Source organism: Sinocyclocheilus grahami, unplaced genomic scaffold (assembly GCF_001515645.1).
Source record: "Sinocyclocheilus grahami isolate Dianchi unplaced genomic scaffold, SAMN03320097.WGS_v1.1 scaffold1743.1, whole genome shotgun sequence".
NCBI classification, from domain to species: domain Eukaryota; kingdom Metazoa; phylum Chordata; class Actinopteri; order Cypriniformes; family Cyprinidae; genus Sinocyclocheilus; species Sinocyclocheilus grahami.
Window position 1 is genome coordinate 128,101 of NW_015506922.1, and position 22,608 is coordinate 150,708.

A 22,608-nucleotide genomic window follows, 5' to 3' on the forward strand; every position below is an offset into this window, starting at 1 on the left:
GAGTGATCTGCCTGCTACAGTATTTTTCTCTTTGCGTCCGTCTTCAGCATCTCTGGCCTGTGTTAACGGGCATTTACAGACTTCATATTTATATAGCTCCTTAAGTTCGGCCATCCTACACACACGTGACTGACCGCTCGCTCGCACCAACAGGAGGAGGAGGGTCGTGTTACTCTACACTGCACTAGGGCTGCACGATTAATCGAATGCGATTGTCATGCGCATTTTGATAGTAATGCCGGTTCTGTAATCAGCAGGAAATCATCATCACGTGCTTTCAGTCTTTGAGGAGACATGAAAAACAGTGCATACCGCAAGAACGGTATAACGGGAAATATTAGTGGTTTTGAAACTGTGAAATTTTCAAATCGCGGTATATCTTGAAACCGGTAATCGAGTCAGTCATCAAGTATTCAATATGAACACAATCCACATCTCTAGTCTAAACAAAACTGCAATTCAGACCAGATGTGCTAGCTATCATACCTAGACTAGTCTTACAAGTTAGTCATAAATTTATTTTTCTTTAAGACTTTTTTTATTCAGTTACATTAAATTGTAGATTAGTCTAAGTTGAATCCAAAAATAAGACTGATTAGCCCTTTGTCTTAACAAAGGCTAAGTTTATGCAACTGGCCCCATAAGTGCTAATAAAAGCCAGCTATCATATCTAGCAGTGATTTCACATCAGGCATTAAGCACAAGACCGTTGCTCTAATCTGACAGATTTGCAGCTGGATAAAGACACGTCAGGATTTCCATCCACTTCTAAGTTTGCACTCCATTTAGGGCTCAGAGCCGCTCAGTTAACATGTCAAAACCATATAAAATATTCCTCTGAGCAGCTCACAACATCCTGTCCAACCTTCAGCCGGCCACAAAATTTACAGTGTCTGAATTAGTCATGACATGGCAAGTTTCCACTTGCAATTTTTTTATTTTGGATTATTGCTGAAAGTGAAATACACAGAACAACAAAATCACAGCAAGTAGTTATCACTCCAAGAAAAGTCTGTAAAAACAGGGGCCAATGTACTGTGTTAATATGAAGGAATTTTCCATATAGATTTTTTCACAGGAATTTTACCCATATTTTGAATTATTCGTTGTATATTGTTGTGTTTTAGGGTTGAAGGAAATGCCAGCAAACTATAAATACCAAAATTCCAGATATTCTTTTACAGTGTACTTTAGTTTGGCATTAGTTTTGCGATTTCTGTTTACTTGAATTGCACTTGCATATGACTCACTTGACATCTGACTATACAAGGCCACACTTCAGTTAAGCCAACTGCATTCAGATCTGCCTTCGTTCCAATATAAAACCCTCATATTTCATAATCCAATCAACAACCAACAGATAAAATCAAGTCCTCTCAAATGCTTTTTTCTTGTTTGATAGCTGTTTTACTTGGAAATATAACACGACTAAATGATAGCAAAGTTGGTCACAGGTTTCAGTTTCATGCCAACTTTTATGCTGCAGTTACTGAATTCTTCATTTCTACTAGGGATGCACCGAATATTTGGCAACCAAAATTATTCAGCCGAACACCGAAATAGCAATAAGCGAAAAGACCGAATAAATTGTACCAAACAATGATATGACGCGATCAAATAGCAACCAGCGCAGATTGAGAGGTTTATTATGAGAGAGGTTTATAGGTTTATCTTTATTATGCAAAATCTGAGCTGATACAGTCGTCAGTTGCTCAGTCACATTTTTATGAATTTTTACAAGGCATGTGACAATGCGATACGTACGACGTATTCGTAATGAGACTTTACGCCTAAATAAAAGTTGAGAAAAAGCAAGAACTCTTATCAACGTTCATAAATGTTAGTATTGTAATTTTACTGTTGTTCTGTAAAATAAAATAAAAAGTAAGACAATAATAATGATAATAATCATTACAACAGCTCTGTTTTAATACATTTATTATAAAATTCACACGCAGTGTTCAAATTTGGATCTGTAATATTTTCTAATGTTTTAAAAGAAGTCTCTTCTCAGCAAGGCTGCTTTTAATTGTACAGTAAAATACAAATAAAAAATACATGCCTGATTCAAGAAGGGGGTCTGATGGCCAAAAAATATTATTTTACTAACTTATTTAAATTGTGCTTTGTTGGTAAAGTGTCTGGTAGAATGTTAAAAAATGTTCAGTGTTAAATATTTTTAAATTGTTGTTTTGTAATTGATTTTCTTTTCTTTGAAAAACAAGACAAAACAGTAAAAAGCACATTTGGGCTTTTTAATTTATGTCAGGATCCTGCTCTGACAGTCTTGTCTGTCCTGTCTTTGTTTAATGTATCTTTGTTTATTTTGTGCCTGAGCACATGGATGTGTCTTTGTTTGTGTTGGCCATGTGCTCCTCTTGTCCTGCCTCATTTTCAATCACCACGTCCCCTTGTTTAGTCCTTGTTTGTCCAATTGTGCTCACCTGATCCTCGTGTGCTCTGATCCCTTTATATTGTGCTCATTTCCCTCTAGTCTTTGCTGGTTCGTTTTGTGTGTGTATTTGCCGTGCTATTGTTTTTAGGCTTGTTAGAGCGTACTATTTAGTATATTGCATCCAGTCTGGTTTTCCTCTTGTTAGTTCTAGTTTTTGTTCTTGTTTAGTCTATAGTCTAGTTAGAGTCTTAGTGGTTTAGTTCTTTTATTTTAGTTCCTGAGCCTTTTTGATTTTGTCTTTTTTCATTTTCTTTCTAGTTTTCAGCAAGGTTGCTGTCTTGTTTTTATTTATATTTTGTTTGTAGTTCGAGTAAATTTTTTCCTATTGGTATCCTTTTGTTTTCACAAGTTTACATTTTTTTTTTCTAGTGTTTTATTATTTGTTTTTCCTTTGTTTTATTTCCCTATAGTCATAGTTTTGCAAGTTTTTACTTTTGATCCGTGTCTATCTCTTGTCTCTCCTGTTGTCTTGTATGTGAGTGTGTCTGTCGAGTTGGTTCCTGCCCTGCTTCCTGAGTCCTCACTGGTCGTTGATTCTTCTGACCTGGCAGACATTTTGGTGCTTCAAGAGTCACCATCCCCAGGGCCAAGCCTGTGGTTCTTTGAGCTGCTACCTAGTCCCCTTTTGCTACAGAGTCTGGAGCTACCCCCATCCCCGACCAGCCCATTCTCCTGTCGTGTGCCCTGCCTTATTGTGTGGACCGTCTTCCTGCCTCATCCTTTTGTGCTCTCATTTTGTTAATAAACACTGTTTCCCCTGTCCGTTCTGCATTTGGGTTTTCTGACAAACTGTGACGATTTATGTAATGGTGGAAAAAAAAAAAAAAAAAATTGGCAAAATACATGGGGGGGAAAAAATGTGTTCGGCCTTCGGCCCAGTGTTTAATTTTGTTCGGGTTCGGCTTCGGCCAAGAATTTTCATTTCGGTGTATCCCTAATTTTTACGTTTGTAGTAGGTTTGTTACCAGGGTTGTGGAAAGTTACTTTTAAAAGTAATGCATTGCAATATTGCGTTACTCCATAAAGTAACTAATTACGTTACATGGTTACTTTTTATGGAAAGTAATGTTACTTTTGTGTTACTTTTTAAATCTGGACAGGGCTTGTTTGAAATAAAATAAAAGTTCTATTTTTTTTGGCAAAAATAAAAGCCTTTTCCCACCAAAAGTGAAATGAATAAGCTGAATGTATGTCTGTACAGTAGAATGCAGAAGAAGAAATTTCAACACACTTCAATAAAAAAAGACAAATGTTTAAAGTAATTTTTGCTTCGTACGGTTGAACTGGATCATCGAAGGTCAGAAGCAAAGACATTGGTTAATAGAATGGGATTAAATACATAAAGGATATTTGTGTTTAACATTTAATTATTGCAGGTTTGCATCATATTCTGAGTTGCATTATTTTTATTCATTTTGAAGAATACTGAATCTGTGTTTTTAGTTTTTTTGTGAGTGAGATGAATTAACGTATATTCATATTTATTTTAGAACTACAGTATCATCTTCTGATTTCTCTCAACATGGGGACAGGAGAGCTGTCAATCAATAAATTGGAAAAAAAAAACTTGTTACTTATTTAAAAAAGTAACTCAGATATTCTCTTGTAAATTAAAAAGTAATGCGTTACTTTACTAGTTACTTGAAAAAAGTAATCTGATTACGTAACTTGCGTTACTTGTAATGCGTTACCCCAACACTGTTTGTTACTTGGTCTATCATGTTATATAATAGGGAGCTTGGACCAGCAGATCATGAAAAAAAATATGTTTGTTTGTGTTGCATAGCATGTTTTTGAGCAATGAAAGAAGGGGTGTGTTTCTTTTTGGAAGAGGTGTGTTGGTTTGAGTGTTAATTTCAAATATCAACAGTGTTTCTCAGAAATCGCTTACTGTACCTTTAATTGAGAAATACCTATAATTCATGCATTTCATGATAGTTACCGATTCCTTTAAAACAAAGGAGTGTTCTGTAGCATAATTAGGTATTGTTGTGGTATCGATGTTTTTATCAAGTATCATGACATTTTACTGGTGTTTTGGTATCAACTAATAAAATGCTGGTATTGTGATGAGCCTAGTTGTGGCTGGTTAGAACAGAAACTCAGATTGACAGAAGAGATGGCATTCAGATTTGTGTGAATGGAAATGGAAGCTGATATATGCATGTATAGCAGATTGATTGTATCATTGTTGTCTGCTTTCACAGAACACAGGGAGGCTGGAGGGAAGCTCACAGCTGGAGGGGAGAAGTGCCTTCAATTAGTATGTTCACACTGCCAGATCCCAGCCGGGGGTTCAACTGTCTCCCAGCAGAGGGAGAGAGAGAGAGAGGTGAGGACACACAGGACATGTGACAGCAGAGGTGGTAAGACAACATGATGTGTGTTTAGGTGTATGTATGTATGATAATGACTGAGACACACCTGCACAGACGATGACTGCACTGATTCAGTGCTGCAGGGTTTGTCTTATTACTGCATCATAATACAACACATCCTGTTCTAACGCACACATTCACACTAAATACACACGTCACATTCTCTGCTCAACAATGTGTGCATTCCTACATGCATTCTCTGGTAATGCAGTTGCACAAATTCTCTGACGATGCATTTACATACAGATGCACTCCCTGATAATGCATTCACACATGCACTGTCTGGTGCCAAGTCTGAATGTTTGTACACTCAACATCAAATAATGTATAAAGATAATTGGATGCACGTTTGACAACTCGAAATTGTTCAACTACTTGAAATAAAAAGTTTTATTTTTGTAAAATTGTCATCTATATCAAACCATGGCCAATAGCAAAGATCAGGGCTTTTTTCAAATGGATATTGCTGTAATATGTGATTTTCAATATTTTGTACAACTGTAATGGGAATTTTAGTTGGAGAATTCAGATAAACTTTGGACTTACTAACACAACAAGCTACTGTAGCAGTCAGTTTACTTTACCTGAACAAATGAACTTCTAACATGAATTTCTAAATTAACTTCTGATATAAAATGTTTAACTTTACTTTTACAATTTACTGTACTCGGGAGCAGTTTGTTTTGCAACAATGGAGTACAAGCACAAAAAAATTATAACATAAAAAAAGAAAAACAAATACACAAATAACCACTGTAATATATTAAACATGAGTAATTATTAAAAATTACCCTAAACCTTGAATTGAGCAGAAATATATCACATGGAACAAAAGTACATTGAAATTCAGTATGGATAGGTATTAATAAAGTAGTTTAGTACTGATGCTTAATAAAGTACAAGTGCTTTAACCAAATAGCCATAACAATTATAAGTAATGCACAGCAATGCATATGCTCATTTTCCAAGCAAACATTATTCAAATGATAATTTAATAAGCTGTAATTTATTATGTGCTGATAAAAAAAAAATAGCTGACAGAAATAAAGGCTTTATGATTCCGTTCCAAATATAAAGTATAACTTTTTCTGATGCATAAAAGACCAGTATGTTTGTGTGTGTGGAATAAGAACAGCAGATGCTTGCGATTTTTACTTTAGAGCCTCATTAATCACGCTGTCAAGGTATTTTGGGTCAGTATGAGCTTCAGCATGAGAAGGAAACATATGCAGAATCATATATATTGCGAAAATTCAAATGTTAAATAACCATGTGGCAATGCCTAAGGTTGGATAATCCAGTGTATTAAATGCTAGATACATTTGATGATTATTTGTACACTCAAGTGAATATAAAAATGTATTGGGCAAAAAAAATATATATATATATTCAAAGACTGTTATATTATCTTGATGAGAAAAGAAGGTTTTTGGTAAGAAGGATTATACAAAATATAAATAATATTGTAATAATATAAATAAGAATGTGAATAATGTGACTCAGAGTTCTGGTTCATGTTGTTTTATACTCTATTTCCATTAGCAGACAGTAATGCCTTTAGCAAAGGTCACATCTTGACATCAGCATCTTTTCCAGCTCTGAGCTGATAGATGACTGTGTTGACAGGTTTGTGTGTGTGTGTGTGTGTGCATTTGTCACAGCTCTGCCTAAATGATTCCACAGAACAGGCGCTAATTAGCCCACCTCTCTGATGCTGCTAATTAGATGAGCCCTTGTCTTAAGCAGTCAGCAACCTAAAAATGATTGTGTTGAGAACATTGTATTCCTGACAGTCATAAAACCTGTGGCACACTCATATCATGATGGCTATTTGTGCAAGCCTCTGCAAAGAGGAACTAACAACAAAGTGATTCAGATGATACAGGTACTATTTCCTTAGAACAGATTTCTAAAAAAGCATGCACAAGACAACTGAAAAGCAGAAAAAAAGTATTCTATGCTTTCACTTCTTCATGTACTACAGAGCCCCAGACGTGAGATGCGGGGAAAAAATATATTTATATCATGGACACAAATTATCAATTCCCACAACTATGATGGTAACAGGCATGTTGCCTGAAATTTTTATTTTTATTTTTTCACGCATGTCATGTCCGTATTATGTTCTAGTTTGTACTATTACTATTCTGGACAATGTTTGAAACTTGTATATTTTTATTTTTATTTTTTCACGCATGTCATGTCCGTATTACACCCCTGTTCTAGTTTGTACTATTCTGGACAATGTTTGAAACTTGTATTGCTAGCACTTCTCAGTTATTGCCTTCTTAAGATGAATCGGTTGTTGTATTCCTTGTTCGTAGGTCAAACTGGATAAAAGTGTCTGCTAAATCAATAAATGGTAATGGTATTTGTGATGTATGTCTATTTAAAGAATGGAGACATTCTATCAATGTAAGCACAGCTAATAGCAAAAGTTCACAAAACAGCGTTTGAACGGAGTGCGTAGGTTAAGAGGTTTGGCCATAATTCTGAATGTGTAGTATTTAAGATTACAGGCTCAAAACAAATCAATAGAGTCTTGCAAACACTGCAATAAACGTGTGCTGTCATATGCGGTGACTCGGGCAGCTGGACATGCCGGCCTGTGCGGGGGAGCGCTGTGACATCACCAGCGTTTTCCCTCATCGCAGCCATCGCTCCCAGATGAGCCGTAACCCAGGCAACAGAGCGCTTCATTCGTGTGACGAGCTGTTGGTGCTCTGGAAGAGGCATGAGTTGCATTACACATAATTAGAGCTAACGGAGCGAGCCATTACTCTCACTGTAATTAATGTCATTTGGTGTCACTCAGAGGATATGTTGAAGGATTTGGCTTGAATTACCAGTTTCTTTTTAGATGAATGATGCAAATGGAAAATAATGGCTGGCTCAGACTGATTGAAGTCTTGTGTGAGAGCGGTGAATCTGACAGAAGATCAAACTTTTTGATTGATTTAGGAGAGAAATAGGCATGAAAATGTTTGGCTTTGCAATGGTGTACTTAACACAAAACCAGCAACTTAATTACTTAATGCACTTAATCAGCTAAGTTTATAATCCTTGTTTTGGTGCGATAATTGTGTTTTAGGTGAATAGGCGGTACTCTTATCCAGGACACATAAGAATGCATTAGCAAGACACAAAATACATGTTTTACCACCTTCAAATGTGGTTTGATATTCAGTGTTTAATCAGAAGTTTGTAGCTTTATTTTGCGCTGTCCACTTTTGATTAGTGGTCGACCGATATATCGCCAAGGCCGATATATCGGCCGATATTTGGAATTTTTTCATCGGCCGATACGTTTTTCTGTTTGGCCGATGTGTTCGAGGTGCGCCGGACTTTTATTTTGATTTTATTTTGACCACTGACATTCTCCGTCTTGTTCGCTGTCGTCGTTCAGTTCTGTCTAATATGGATAGAAGTCTATCTAATAATCAAATAGAACTGTTAAACAAAATAATTTAATTGTATACAAAAAAGTATTATAACGATTGCTTTAATATTATTAGTAATAGAAAGGCAAACATTATAATACTTTCTCGTTTGCCGTCAGCATTCAGCAAATATGCATTTATATCATTTAAACAAATCTTTGAATGACTAATGAACATTTAATTTCACAAACCTTGCAGACTTAGTCGAATCTAGTTGAGATCGCGTGTTGATCGCGTGTTCTCTGGGTGACGGTCGGTCCGTGCAAATTGAATGCTGACAGGAGGAGAATTCTGCTTGGAGACGCGCGATCGACAAACTAAACTCGTGATTTCAAATTATGCTGTGTTTTATGCATTTGCCCACTGTCATATTCATGTCATTTTCATTGCGTGCTGTATGTAAAATTAGTGTTATCTTGGCTTTATTTGAAAATAAAAATGTATTCCCAATGCTCACAAACGGAATACTGAGTGCCCTGTTGGTTACAGTGTTAGTGTTTACTTCCTTTTTAATTAGATTTTTATTAAATATTTATTTATTTGTGAAAAATGCTTTGTCTTCTAAAGTATGTTTATTTTACACAATTATTTTTAATCCATTTTCAAATGATTTCAAATTTCCTAAATATAAATTAAAGAAATACAATTATATCGGCTTTATATCGACCATCGGCCACCCTGCTTTCCAAGATATCGGCATCGGCTGTCAAAAAACCCGTATCGGTTGACCACTACTTTTGATTAGATCACCCAAAACACATATGAAATAAAACCCAAACATGAGGATTGGCAGGCCAGCAATTTAAATAGAAGGAAAGGATGGCAACTATAAACGAGCAGAAGATCCGATGTCAAAAACACTTACCATTCCCTGTAGAATTAGCCCAACATTCAAATCCAGATTCTGTAGTTTTGAACAAAACAAAACAAGAAGATCTTGAGAACATCCAACTCACAATTACTTTTCGGGGGCATGTGATGGACAAGCTACTTTGAGGCCTGGTTGAATCTCAGAAGCTTCTAAGAGCAAGACTAAACAACAATCACAAGCTTTCAGAAACGCCTTTTATCCAGAGAATCTATGGTTGATATCTCTCTTTGGTCCGATAATGCAAGTCAACTTCAAATCACTGGGGGGAAAAAAGTTAAAATGAACATAATTGTGGCTATTTTAGGCACGGATCCACACAACCGAGAATGATATTAACATTGTGGTGATTCTAGGTTAGATTCTTTTATACATTGCAGACATAATGTATAAAATATGTTTAAATTGTGTGGCTGTCACAGCTGATCTCATTCCTTTTTTGTTTGAAGGATAAATTCACCTGAACCCAAACTAATTTCTGTTGAGGTATTGAATAAGGTTTTCTCAGACCATGCTTAACCCTGATAAGCAAGGTAACCGATTATATGGTATGATAACCGTTATGATAACCAATCATACCCTAAATAAAAGCTTCTCCTTCAACATTTTATTTGATAAAACATTTGTGTTTATAGTTTTAATGTTTGAGAGAAATGATTAAAACAGTTAAAGAATTTTAAGACAGAGATGGAAATAAGTCATGCTCATCATGTGCTGAACCTGGCCAATTAATGCTATTAACCTCATAAATATGAAAACAAGAACATGTGCATGTAAAAATCTGCCTATAAAAACCTATAAAACAATATCATACTAACATAAGGGCATTAAAAAAAATTACACACACTTAGGCATTGTTCTGTCAGCAAACCCATTTTGAATTATCTAAATTGACGTTAATCCCAGCCTCATTTCCACATCGACTCATGCAGCAGCTCGAAGTGTAACTTCTACAGCTTGTGTCATTTACAGTAAGCGATGCAACGCTTGTGTTCTCCCAGCAGGAAACGCTGTGCCAAACTAAAATTATTCTACATTACAGGAGCACAGAAAACCTTCTATTAGCTATAAGTAATAACAGAGCAAACCATTTTAAGAGTTCGACTTCTCAGAAGGAGCGCAGGCCATTGTGTAACGTGTTTATTGTTTCACGTTCTCATCACAGCTCGTGTTCGCCTCCCCCTCACTTCTGCCGGCTGATTGGTTAATGAGCTCAGCTGTACTCTGAGATGAGGTGAAGTGCTCCCCTCCTACACTACAATTCAGAGCTCAACACAGCAACAACACAGCCAAACTCTCTCACCATTCATCAAGATGTCAATATAATGTATTAACATGGTAAAGAATCACCTCCCTTTAAAATAATCACATTTTGTTGCCTTGCAGCATGAAATGAAGATACAGTTTTTGTTTTATACAGCTGTATTTACTCAGTGCAATTTATAATATCCAAGTGGAATATATAGCACCTAACATGTCAGAAAAAGAAAAAGGAAAAAGATGGAAAAAGGATCACTCCCTCCTAAAAATGACTTGTAATCTCAATCAGGGGTAGCTAATCACATTCTCAGTGGCACACAAAGCCATTTGACTTTCAACTGTGATCAGCTGTGGTCATTTTGATTAGCTCAGCATGAAAATAACTTTCCTGGAGCATTTCAGTCCTTATAGTTCAACTGAAGCAAACAGTCAACTATAGGTGGCAAGGCACTTTCAAAAGATCTCAGGAATAAAGTTAGGAGATGGATACAAAAAAAATGTCAAAGGCTTTATCAATGCTTAGAAGCACAGTGAAGTATATTACTAAGAGGTGGAAGGTATTTGGTACAACACAGACCATCCCTTAATCAGGACGTCACTCCAAACTGGATGAAAGAGCAGGAGCAAACTGGTCAGAGAGACTACCAAGAGGCTTACAGCAACTCTGAAGCATTTGCAGAAATTTAAGAGTGGTCATTAGCCCTATTCGGACGGTAATTGTTTCTCATGTGGGCGTCGGAAAAATAAATTTGCATGGCACCTCCGTGATAAAACTCATGCATTCGGATGGCGATTTATTCACAGTGGAGGAGCGAGTTTTGTGGGAACGCGCGCTGCTCACATGGTCGGTTGCATGATTGTCTGTTGTGAATATAATGGCACATGCTTGGAATAATGAGAATAAGTTCATATTTAATGTAACAATAATATTGTATCATTTGATTATTTAAAGTGTCCCTATTATGCCATTTTTAAGGTTGCTAATATTGTTTTAGGAGTCTCCTAAAACAGGTTTACATGCATGCAAGGTAAAAAAAACACGTTAGTTTTCTCAAAAAAATTGATTTTATTTTACCAGGAGATTTACTGCTGATCACAGAACCGTGCTTCACTGAAAGCTACGCATGACAATCGCAGCTTCTGTCCAATTTCGATTCCATTTCGATTTATCATGCAGCCCTAGTGGACAGACATTATGCAAATGTGTTACTTCGTGACGTAGAGCCATAAAATAATAAGATTCGAATTCCTGATGACTCGATTAGGCAATTGCGAGCCGACTCTGCTTTTTTATTTTTATTTTTTATTTTTTTGATAGACAATACATTTATTTATCATGCACTGTTGGCTTCACAACTTTGCAGATAGTTTGTTCACATACAGCTACATGACACACTGCAAGAAATGTAATATTCGAAAAGGCATAACAGGGGCACTTTAAATCTCCTGTTTAAAAATAGAAAGTCAGATTGCATTTTATCTCAAATTATGTCATTTTAAAAATTTAGCGGAAATAAGTTAATGCAGTCTTTTATTTACATGAGGTAAGCATGAAGCTGCTTGGTTTATCTTGTTATCTATCGCCAGTTATCACAACTTCACATCATATAAAATTAAAATAACTTGCAAAATCATTCATTATAATTCACTACAAACTTGCTTGCTACTCACTGGTCTCAATATATTTAGATCATTTCCAATGTTTTAAATAGTCATGCCCCTTCCAACATCACAACTCGGAAACTCACATATTATCTAGATGTTGTGAACGCGCTCAGGACAGTTGGACATTGTGGTGGATCAGAGGTAAAAAATTATATAAATACTGTTCAGTTTCTTGCACAGACCCATCGTTTCGTGTCTTAAGACCTCAATGTATCGTCACGAGCAGCAACGTTTAATTTGGTTTTGTCTGTGTATGTTTTTTTTACTCTTAAAGCTGTGGAGCCCATTGACTGCCATTATATGACTGACAGACTACAACGGTTTGAGTAAAAATTCTTCATTTGTGTTCTACTGAAGAAACAAAGTCACCTACATCTTGGATGCCCTGGGGGTAAGCAGATAAACATAAAATTTTTATTTTTGGGTGAACTATCCCTTTAATTCAGACCAAACAATTTGGTGGTCTTAGCTGGCCCCAGACTGGTTTTGGGCACTTGTTAGTAGGTCAGGCTTGGAGACCACTTAAAGGCAATTAAACACCAGCTAGTCTGAGTTAGACCAGCTGAAACCAGCGAGCTAGTTTATTGTAATGACATCATTCTGTGTGTTTAGTTGTGAGTCAGATGCATGCCTCTGACTATATGATACAGATGCATCATCTACAGTAATTCATTCTTCATTCTAGAAAGCATTTTAGTACTTTTGCATGCCCCTAAAAGCAAATATAAATGGAATAACCCACAACATTACAAATTTGACTTTAATGGTCAAGTAGTTAGTAATTAATTAAGCATTACAACATAACACTTACTACATATAATACATATTAGTACTACTTGGGATGTGCACGTGTACACTTAAGTGACAATGATAATTGATAATATAAACAATGATCGGCGATAAAATGACTATGTGTGATGTGAGTTCTTGCTGAGTTTGAAATTCAGTAACAACTCCACAAAAACAAGTCAAATACTTAATTTTATCATTATGCCATAACATCCGAGCAGCATTCAGCACATATGTGAACGCCTATACACAGAACACATTCACTAACAGCACAAACACAGACACACACATTCACTCTAGAAAGAGTGCATAAAGACAGCGCAAATGAATGCAACAGATGGCTCCATCTTGAGAAAGGCTCCTTAAAGGTGCACTATGCAGGATTTTCAGTTATTGTTTGTAAACAAAAGATTCAAACTTGACTCCTCCTCGTGGGTGGCTCAACACCGCCAAAAGCTCAGAAGATGAGTGATGAGGTGTTTTGCTTTTTTTTTTTTTATATTGTGTTAATCATCCATTAATGGCATTTTTGTGTATATGAACGAATAGTTACGCTAATAATTAGATGGCTGGCCACAATTCGCAAGCGAGTTTAGCCATCTACAGACTAGCTCGCTAACAAACAGTAACTATGTCATCATAAAAACGTAATTACAATGCCTAGTAATCTGCTGAGTTACAGATAGCAGTCAATAGGCAATAGCAACATTAGTAAATAGTTTTTGTGTTGAAAACTGACCAAGGGCTACGGCCCAGAAACATCCAGAGCACAGTAATAGAAAATGTAAATAAGAAAATACAGGCAGAGGACAATGTCTCTGTAGACACAAAAATCGCAACACACTTCTTGTGGATCATTAGTAATGATTAAGAGGGATTCTTTTTGTATGATACTTTTTTTGTGAAAATTCTGCATAGTGCACCTCTAAAATTACTATTTAAAATACACACCATATTAAGGGGGGGACACGATGCAAGTGTTTTTCATAAACCCAGCCACTGATTTTGTTCAGGATACCTCATGAATCTCAGTTATCTCTCAGTAGAGGTTTTGGAGCAACAAGCTCAAAACGCAGGCGAGCACAGGTCTGGTGTCCCTCATCACGAGTCTCAAAGCTCTTGGTCAGGTATCAGAAGCCTTTTCATTGTTACACACCATTACACATCCCCCTAATCCTTCCAAGAACATGCACTCTCTGGCCTGGCCCTCATGTTCACTTCCCACTCCACTGCACACCAACCAGCTCCCACGGCCAACCCTCCATCAGTGAAGCCATCTGTGAGCTCACCAACAGCCCTACTGTCAGCCTGTTCAGAGCACGCTAGCATGCTTGTTTTAGCCAGTTTTCTTCATGTTCTCATGCTGTCCTCACTTCTCTGCATGCAACACATTCTCCAGTTAAGAAGTAGATGCAGACAGGCAGGTTACTGCACGAACAGAGGTTACAGTCGGCTGGAGCAACACATGCTGACTGCAATGACACTTAATTAAGGACTCAGACTATGTAACCATGTGGTAGGTGCTTGGAAACAGGAAGCAGTTATGACAGGGTCGCATGACATGCTCGCCAAAAGCTCTAAGGGACTTTCACCTCAATGTTTGCTTGTAGGCTGACTTCCATTACGTTTGTGCTACGTAGGACTGATTTAATGTCTCGCTGAGTTTCAAAATGTACAATTCAACTCAGTTGCTTAAAGTCATAAATGAACTATTACATAAGTACCATATTTTCTGCAATATGTCATGTTTTTCATCATCTGAGAGGTGCTGCAATTTATATTCCAAAGTGAGTTATATAATGGCATTAACGGCAAGCAAGCAAAATTTGTGCACACATTTGGAAAATGCTGAAGACAATGTACACAGGAATGTTGAAATTAAAGTGATCCTGGCGCATATTGCATTACCAAATGCTACCGACTTCAGCATTGTGATGTATTTCCAAATGAAACAGAATATTGATTAGAGGGCGGGGTTTTATTTTACCGCATCTCTCTGCCAAAATTTTCAGATTTCGAATTGGATTGGAATTAAAGATTAAATAGTGTCATTTTTGATTTCGTGCAGACTTTAACTGAGGTGCACAGCAGAGATGGTGTTTGTGTGGAGCAGCATTTACTGCGAAAGTAGTTCCACTACTGAAAACACCAGAACACAGTGGCTACGTTTACATGCACAATTTTTGGTTCAATCGGACTGAATTCATTCCGATTGATGAATCTGAATGTAGTGTTTAGATGAACGCTAAATGAAGTGACGGGGTTGATGTGCGTGTTTATATGTCAAAAGCTTCAAATCGGAATTGATTTTTTTTTACATGCACACACTGCACAAATATAGAGTTTCTCACGGTTTGCACATAATAACCACTCTCCTACACGGTTTCTTTGTTTGTTTTTAACAGCAGAATTAATATTTATCCATTTATGGATAAATATACATATAAACCACTGTGCCGTGCTGCTCATATTTATCACACAGTAAAAATGCCCCTCCCTGCGCCCAAGGACTGGTGGGAGGTTGTCCTGCTCCACTTCACAGTTGCCGAGTGAAAGGAGAGTTTTATTATGACAGGGCACGCATTTATACAACACTTTATTCAAAAGGAAGAAGCGCTCGTTCTGCGTGTCATACGTCATTGCGCTATTTCTAAGTCATTGCACATGCGCAGTCCTTTCAGTTTCGGGGTTCAATCCGATCAAGTGTTTACATGCACTCTCAATTGTATTAGAAAAGGAATAAACCACCCCCTTCAATCCGATCGAAATTTCATCAGATAGATTAAGGTGTTTACATGAAGGCTTTTCAGTCCGATTGAGCTGTAAATCCGATTACAAACAGATTATTTGGTTGCATGTAAATGTAGCCATTGTAAATAAACACAATGCCATGTTTCACTCAGAAACACAGAGTGTATCAGACTAAATCACAGTCTCTTCCGATCTGATAATTGCACTAAAGGTGCGGTCAAATTTACTGTTGCTCTGCACAATTTTGTGGGCACTTTGCTGACATTTCATTTGAATCTGTGTGTTCGGGAGTTTCACGTGACGGCAAAAAAGTTCACTCATGTTCAAGTTGGTCACGCAAATAAAAAGCTGACCAACAGAAAGCTGCTTGGTTTGAAAGTGATTTCTGTGTGAGCTGTGGACATCACTATTGACGATGGCACAGATATTTGAGGGAAACTTTATTGCTGCCCTCCTTTGTAATGAAGTTTGTTACCAGCACACTAAAGCAGAAATTCTAGTCCCTCCTGGGTTTTTGTGTTTGCAAGAATTCATGCAAACTCAACCAATCATCACATCATTTGCGACAGTTTGCATTCTTGTCTTATTCTTAGAAAAACAAAAAAAAACATTTTCTGAGGTGGGAAAGCATTTTTAGCTAATCAAAATATATAATTCCAAGTCTAAAAATTCAATATGCGTTCAGTTTTCTTGTCATTATAAAATGCTGCAAATATCATCAGCATTTTTGAGAAGAGCTGAAGCATTTTTGACTGCATAAAACAGAAAAAAAGTCCTGTGAAATCCCAATAGGACTAAGGAATGCATGCTAAGCATGTACATCAGGACCGCATGCTTACAATGCTTTGACCAGCCATTCACTCTTATGCACTTATGTAAAGTATGTGTCTGGTCCAACACTGCAGAGGTCTTTGGAAATATATTCACTGATGTACCCACACATCCTCAAAAACTTGACCATCTTCCATGGCAAATGTCCAGTTGACAGGACGATACACAAAATACCTTTGCCATCTGTGACCATCTGAGTCTGCCAGCTCTCGTCTCATCCTGTAGTTCAGCTCAATGATCCCCAAGAGCCAAGATGAAAAGATTCCCCTTTTAAGTACTGATATGATTTTACGGGTGCTGATCCCTAATTTTTTATTTTTATTTTTAAATACCATGCATGAGAGCAAGATACAGGGCAAGGGAAAGTTCAGGGGGAGGAGCTATATTAGACCTGCAACATCAGCAAGCAACCATTCTCTCCTTCATATTCTTCTTTGTTTATGTTTTATTTTTCACTGCAAATCATTGCACAGACAACTTGGATTGCAAGCTTTTTGCGTGCTACCGTTTTTGACAGGAATAAATCCATTCTTGCACAAAAACGCCTCTCTCGCGTGATTTTTACGTTATTTCCCGTATCAATTGTGGCGTGTGTTTGGTTGTGAAATGTAGTTACCATCCTAAAGACTTCAGTTCCAGCCCTGCTCCAACACACCTGTCTATAAGTATCAAGTAACCCTGAACACATTGATTAGGTGTTTCAGGTGTGTTTTTTACTGAGGTTGGAGCTGAAATCTGCAGGACAGTAGCTCTCCAGAAGCAGGATTGGAGACCCTTACTCTAAATCAGGGGTGTCAAACTCAATTCCTGGAGGGCCGGAGCCCTGCAGAGTTTTGTTCCAACCCTGCTCTAACACACATACCATATAGTTTTCAACTAAGCCTGAAGGACTTGATTAGTTGGATCAGGTGTGCTTAATTAGGGTTGAATCTAAACTCTGCAGGGCTCTGGCCCTCCAGGAACTGAGTTTGACACCCCTGCTCTAAATAGTGTTAAACTCTCGGGGACGGGTGAAGTTTAGTAGAAATGGACAAGCAATGTTAGTTTTACTCGTTTTGTTGGCCATTTAAGTTTCAGGAGTGTTGCACTAGTCGGCCCTGACCTGAGTGAAATCTCAGATGAGATGTGCATTTCACTGCATATAACTGTATAGTAAACATCAAATATGATTTGATTTGCGGTCACATTACACAGCACTTCACTTTCAGTGTGCAGAGAGAAACTGCTTGATTTGTCACACCTGGTTAGGACACGGTCTAATAGACCAGGGAACTTGAGAATCAAGACTGCTTACCTGGCATCTTTTTCTTTTGACCTGCTTGGAATGGCTTTATGCCAGTTAAGTTTTAAAGAAGCTACAGCTGTCTAAAGCTATGATAGATCGAGACTCCACGCCAAAATAATTAAGATCCAGCCCCGGATGACTGATCCTGTCAGAAATTATCAGTTTTGTCTGGTAACAGAACAACTATTCGGCAGAGCTGTCGATACCCAAAACCTGTAAACAGCAAGTCTTGTCTAGTACCCAAACATACCCAAAACGAATGTTTAACAGTCTTCTATCAGCCAAGAAGTTGACTGAGTAAAACCAGAGAAGAGCATAAGCAGCAGACGAACTGATGATGATTAAAAAAATGCACAGAGTGCAATCGTAGTTGCACAATCTTATTTGTACAATCTTAGTTGCGTATGTCTCAATGCTCAGACTTCGTCTGACGAACACAAATTGAACAAGTAATGTTATATCAACTGATTCACAACATCCCATAAACCTTGGATTTCCATAAACATTCCCTCTTATCTCTTACTCATACAGACAAAACAGTTCATGAAACCCCACAATCATGAGTTTGAACAATGAAAATGCATATGCAAGAAAAATAATAAGAAATATAAAATATTAAAACATAATAAAAATAATAAAGTATCATTGATATAAATGGTAAATGATAAAAATAATCAAATAATAAATTATATAAATGACTAATGATTATGAATGATTACATGAATAAATGGATTATAAATTAAATAAAAACAAGAAAATAAAAACACAACCCAAACTCTCTTGATGCAACACTCACCGTTTGCATTTAAGGATCCTTAGATCCTTCAGCTACAAACTTTCTGCACTTCCTATATCCTTATTTGTAATCTTCGTATCAGATGCAAAGCTAACTAACGACCGGTAGACCTTTGGGATACAGTGTTAGTGACAACCATCTTATTAGCTGAGGTCAAGTGCGTGACTCTGGCTTCCTATTCTAACTCATCATTCATCAAAGGTGTTCACTGGGGTTCAGGTCTGGGTTTTGTGCAAGACGGTCAAGTTCTTCACAAGGATGTTGCAATTTCAGAACAGAAGCACAGAATTCTGGACATTCAAAACTGGACATGGAGCTTACAGCCACGTAGTGTTCTTCAAAACCCTTTCGTATTTGGGACCTGCTATTTATCAGAAGCCAACAATGACATGGCAGAGCCAAGACTTAAACAAATTTGCCAAAGACCCTTACAAAAAACGCCAGAGCTCTGGCAAGGCCAGTACTTAACACATTATTATCCAGATTATGTGTTCCTATTTCATCCACAATTATGAAATAAACTGAACATGATTGTACTGAACGTCCTCATCTACCCTGATGTAGTGTAGTAGAGTAGTAAACCCTGGTAAAGCTCAGTACATGAGCACATGCATCAGTGATAGAATCATCACACACACGCACACACACACACATGTCTGGTCAGCTATCCTTGTGGGGACTCTCCATAGGTGTAATGGTTTTTCTACTGTACAGACCGTATATTCTATTGCCCTACACCAACCCTACCCCTAAACCTACCCCTAAAAGGAAACTTTCTGCATTTTTAGATTTTCAAAAAACTTAATTCTGTATGATTTACAAGCTTTTGTACCCGTGGGTGACACGAGTCCCCATGAGTCTGTGTGTAGTCAGGTTTAAGTCCCCACAAGGATATATAAACCAGTATACACACACACACACATACACACACACACAGTACCTTGGCACTGGAAACCTTGTTTTCCAAATCCCCTGTAGAGTTGCATTTGAGAAAGAAAAAAAAAACAACTGTGTTAGTGACAAAGCTGCATCACTTTCATTGTTTTAAAACAACTTTCCTAGGAATTTTTTTTTTCTTTAACGTTAATGATTGTAAAAGGTTGAAGAGTATTAAAACAGGATTTAGGTATTAATATGCTTGAACAATACCAAACATCCGTTCAGCAAATCCAGATTCATTATGTCATGAAATGGTTTTGTGAATGTGCATTAACAGCTCATTATCATTATCTGTAACCGACCGTCTTTAAGATTAAATTAAACATATTAAACATATTGAAATTGTGATTTATTAAAATGTTTAAATGTATTTAGTATTATTATTATTGCAAATGTATGACAATAATAACACGTAAGCCTGTTGGAAGACTAATGAATGAATAAATGATAAAATTACATTCTAAAAAATGCTGGGTTAAATACAACCCAGTGCTGGGTAAAATAGGGACAAACCCAGCAATTGGGCTGTTTGGACCCATGGGGTGGGGTTAAATGTTTAACCCAACCTTTTGGGTAGTAACCCAACCGCTGGGTCAAAACAACCCAATTGCTAGGTTTGTCCCTATTTAACCCAGCACTGGGTTGTGTGATTTATTAAAATGTTTAAATGTATTTAGTATTATTATTATTGCAAATGTATGACAATAATAACACGTAAGCCTGTTGGAAGACTAATGAATGAATAAATGATAAAATTACATTCTAAAAAATGCTGGGTTAAATACAACCCAGTGCTGGGTAAAATAGGGACAAACCCAACAATTGGGCTGTTTGGACCCCAGTTACAACCCAACCGCTGGGTCAAAACAACCCAATTGCTAGGTTTGTCCCTATTTAACCCAGCACTGGGTTGTATTTAACCCAGCATTTTTTAGAGTGTATACAAAACAAACAGTGACCAAATAAAATAAAGTGGCTTCATGCAGTGGCACTACTACAAAATATCTCATCATATTTTCAACATTTAAGTAATTTGAAGAGGTTTTCCATGCATTACTGAGAAAGACTATTATGTTTGCCACTATAAAAGTAAGAGATGATCGACACCTGTCAAAAGATTCAAGAGTGCATGCAAGTCATTTTAAGATGTTTTGCCTCATGAAAACAAATCATCCAGTTAACTTAGCAAATTACAAATTAATTGAAATGCTATATAAATAGACAATATGCTAAATAAATACCAAAGAACAATTTTTTTCACAAACTGAAAATGCAAACATCACGCTAATTTATTCGTGTATGCACCACAATTTCCTATGAAAGGAAACATAGTTTTTCATGTATTACTGAGGAAGACCGTATTATGCATGCCGCTATCAAAAGTAAGAAATGATTGACACCTGTAAAAACCAAACATTCAAGACTGCACTTTCTCAAAGTTCCACATGTAATGCATGAGTACTGAATGCCGAGTAGCCTATGTTACCAGATAAAGTCGGTGCAGTGGCTGCAGAATGTGGGCTGCTTGAAGAATCGAGCAGTAAATTTGTGGTTTTTAACTTCGTGCACGTTCTTCTGTCGCAGAGCTCCTTTCCTCGCGAATCGATTGACAGCGGCGGAAGAGTCATTGATCTGTATCAGATGATCAGCCATCGCGCCGCTATTCCTCAGGTGTGTGTCTCCTCCGCTGCGCGACGCGTCTACTGTACGCGTTCAGCTGCGTCTCTCCTGTTACAGCGCGCGCCTCTCTCACTTACACTGACGTCAACACTCTCCACCTTGCCTGGCCAGTCGTCACTCAATGCGAGGGTGCATAACGCCATCCCGTGGAAGAGAATTAGAAAAACGCCATCTGTACTGTTGGAAACGCGTTCAAACGTAGTCGAACAGCAGTCTGTCGACCTATTACAACCATTTGCATGGCTAAATAATGGATATTTATAGACAGGGATGGGCAGTATTTCAGATACATGTATTTCAAATACGTATTTGAAATGCAATAATATTTATTTTTTGTATTTTAAAGCCTTTGGAAAAAAAAACTAATGTAATTTGCATTTATTTATTTTTATTTTAGTCATTTAGCAGACGCTTTTATCCAAAGCGGCTTACAAATGAGGACAACAGAAGCAATCAATTGTAGTATTAAAACAACTCAAAACAGATCCAAAACTAAAAGCTAAAGCTTTATAAATACTACTTAGCCTACACACATTTTAAAAATAAAGAAATTAAATAAAAATGACAAATGCGTACAACAAAATGTCAAAACTTAAACAAAAAATTAAGTTAAAAACAATTCAAAATATGAAAGAACAAAAGGTATACGAGTATAATAACGATTCTAACATAACACTAAGTCAACACCAAAAAAAACAACTACATATGTGTATGTACAACCACATATACTGAACAAAATTATAAACGCAACACTTTTGTTTTTGTCCCCATTTTTCATGAGCTGAACTCAAAGATCTAAGACTTTTTCTATGGACACAAAAGGCCTATTTCTCTCAAATATTGTTCACAAATCTGTCTAAATCTGTGTTAGTGAGCACTTCTCCTTTGCTGAGATAATCCATCCACCTCACAGGTGTGGCATATCAAGATGCTGATTAGACAGCATGATTATTGCACAGGTGTGCCTTAGGCTGGCCACAATAAAAGGCCACTCTAAAATGTGCAGTTTTACTGGAGGGGGGTCCGAAAACCAGTCAGTATCTGGTGTGACCACCATTTGCCTCACGCAGTGCAACACATCTCCTTCGCATAGAGTTGATCAGGTTGTTGATTGTGGCCTGTGGAATGTTGGTCCACTCCTCTTCAATGGCTGTGCAAAGTTGCTGGATATTGGCAGGAACTGGAACATGCTGTCATATACGCCGATCCAGAGCATCCCAAACATGCTCAATGGGTGATATGTCCGGTGAGTATGCTGGTCATGCAAGAACTGGGATGTTTTCAGCTTCCAGGAATTGTGTACAGATCCTTGCAACATGGGGCCGTGCATTATCATTATCATGGGCCTCAGGATCTCATCTTGGTATCTCTGTGCATTCAAAATGTCATCAATAAAATGCACCTGTGTTCGTTGTCCATAACATACGCCTGCCCATACCATAACCCCACCGCCACCATGGGCCACTCGATC

General features: G+C 37.3%; 1 protein-coding gene across 1 annotated transcript in view; it reads right to left on the reverse strand.

Moving 5' to 3' along the window:
• The window catches only part of LOC107572388 (protein kinase C alpha type-like), a 132,858-nt gene extending 111,685 nt beyond the window's left edge, over positions 1 to 21,173 (reverse strand). Inside the window, exons 1-2 of the mRNA XM_016258828.1 lie at positions 20,944 to 21,173; positions 19,459 to 19,490 (exon numbers count right to left, since the gene is read on the reverse strand). Coding sequence (XP_016114314.1) covers positions 19,459 to 19,490; positions 20,944 to 21,110 — 199 coding nt within the window. The 5' untranslated portion in view covers positions 21,111 to 21,173. The remainder of the gene's footprint in view (positions 1 to 19,458; positions 19,491 to 20,943) is intronic.
• Between the last annotated feature and the right edge of the window lie 1,435 nt (positions 21,174 to 22,608).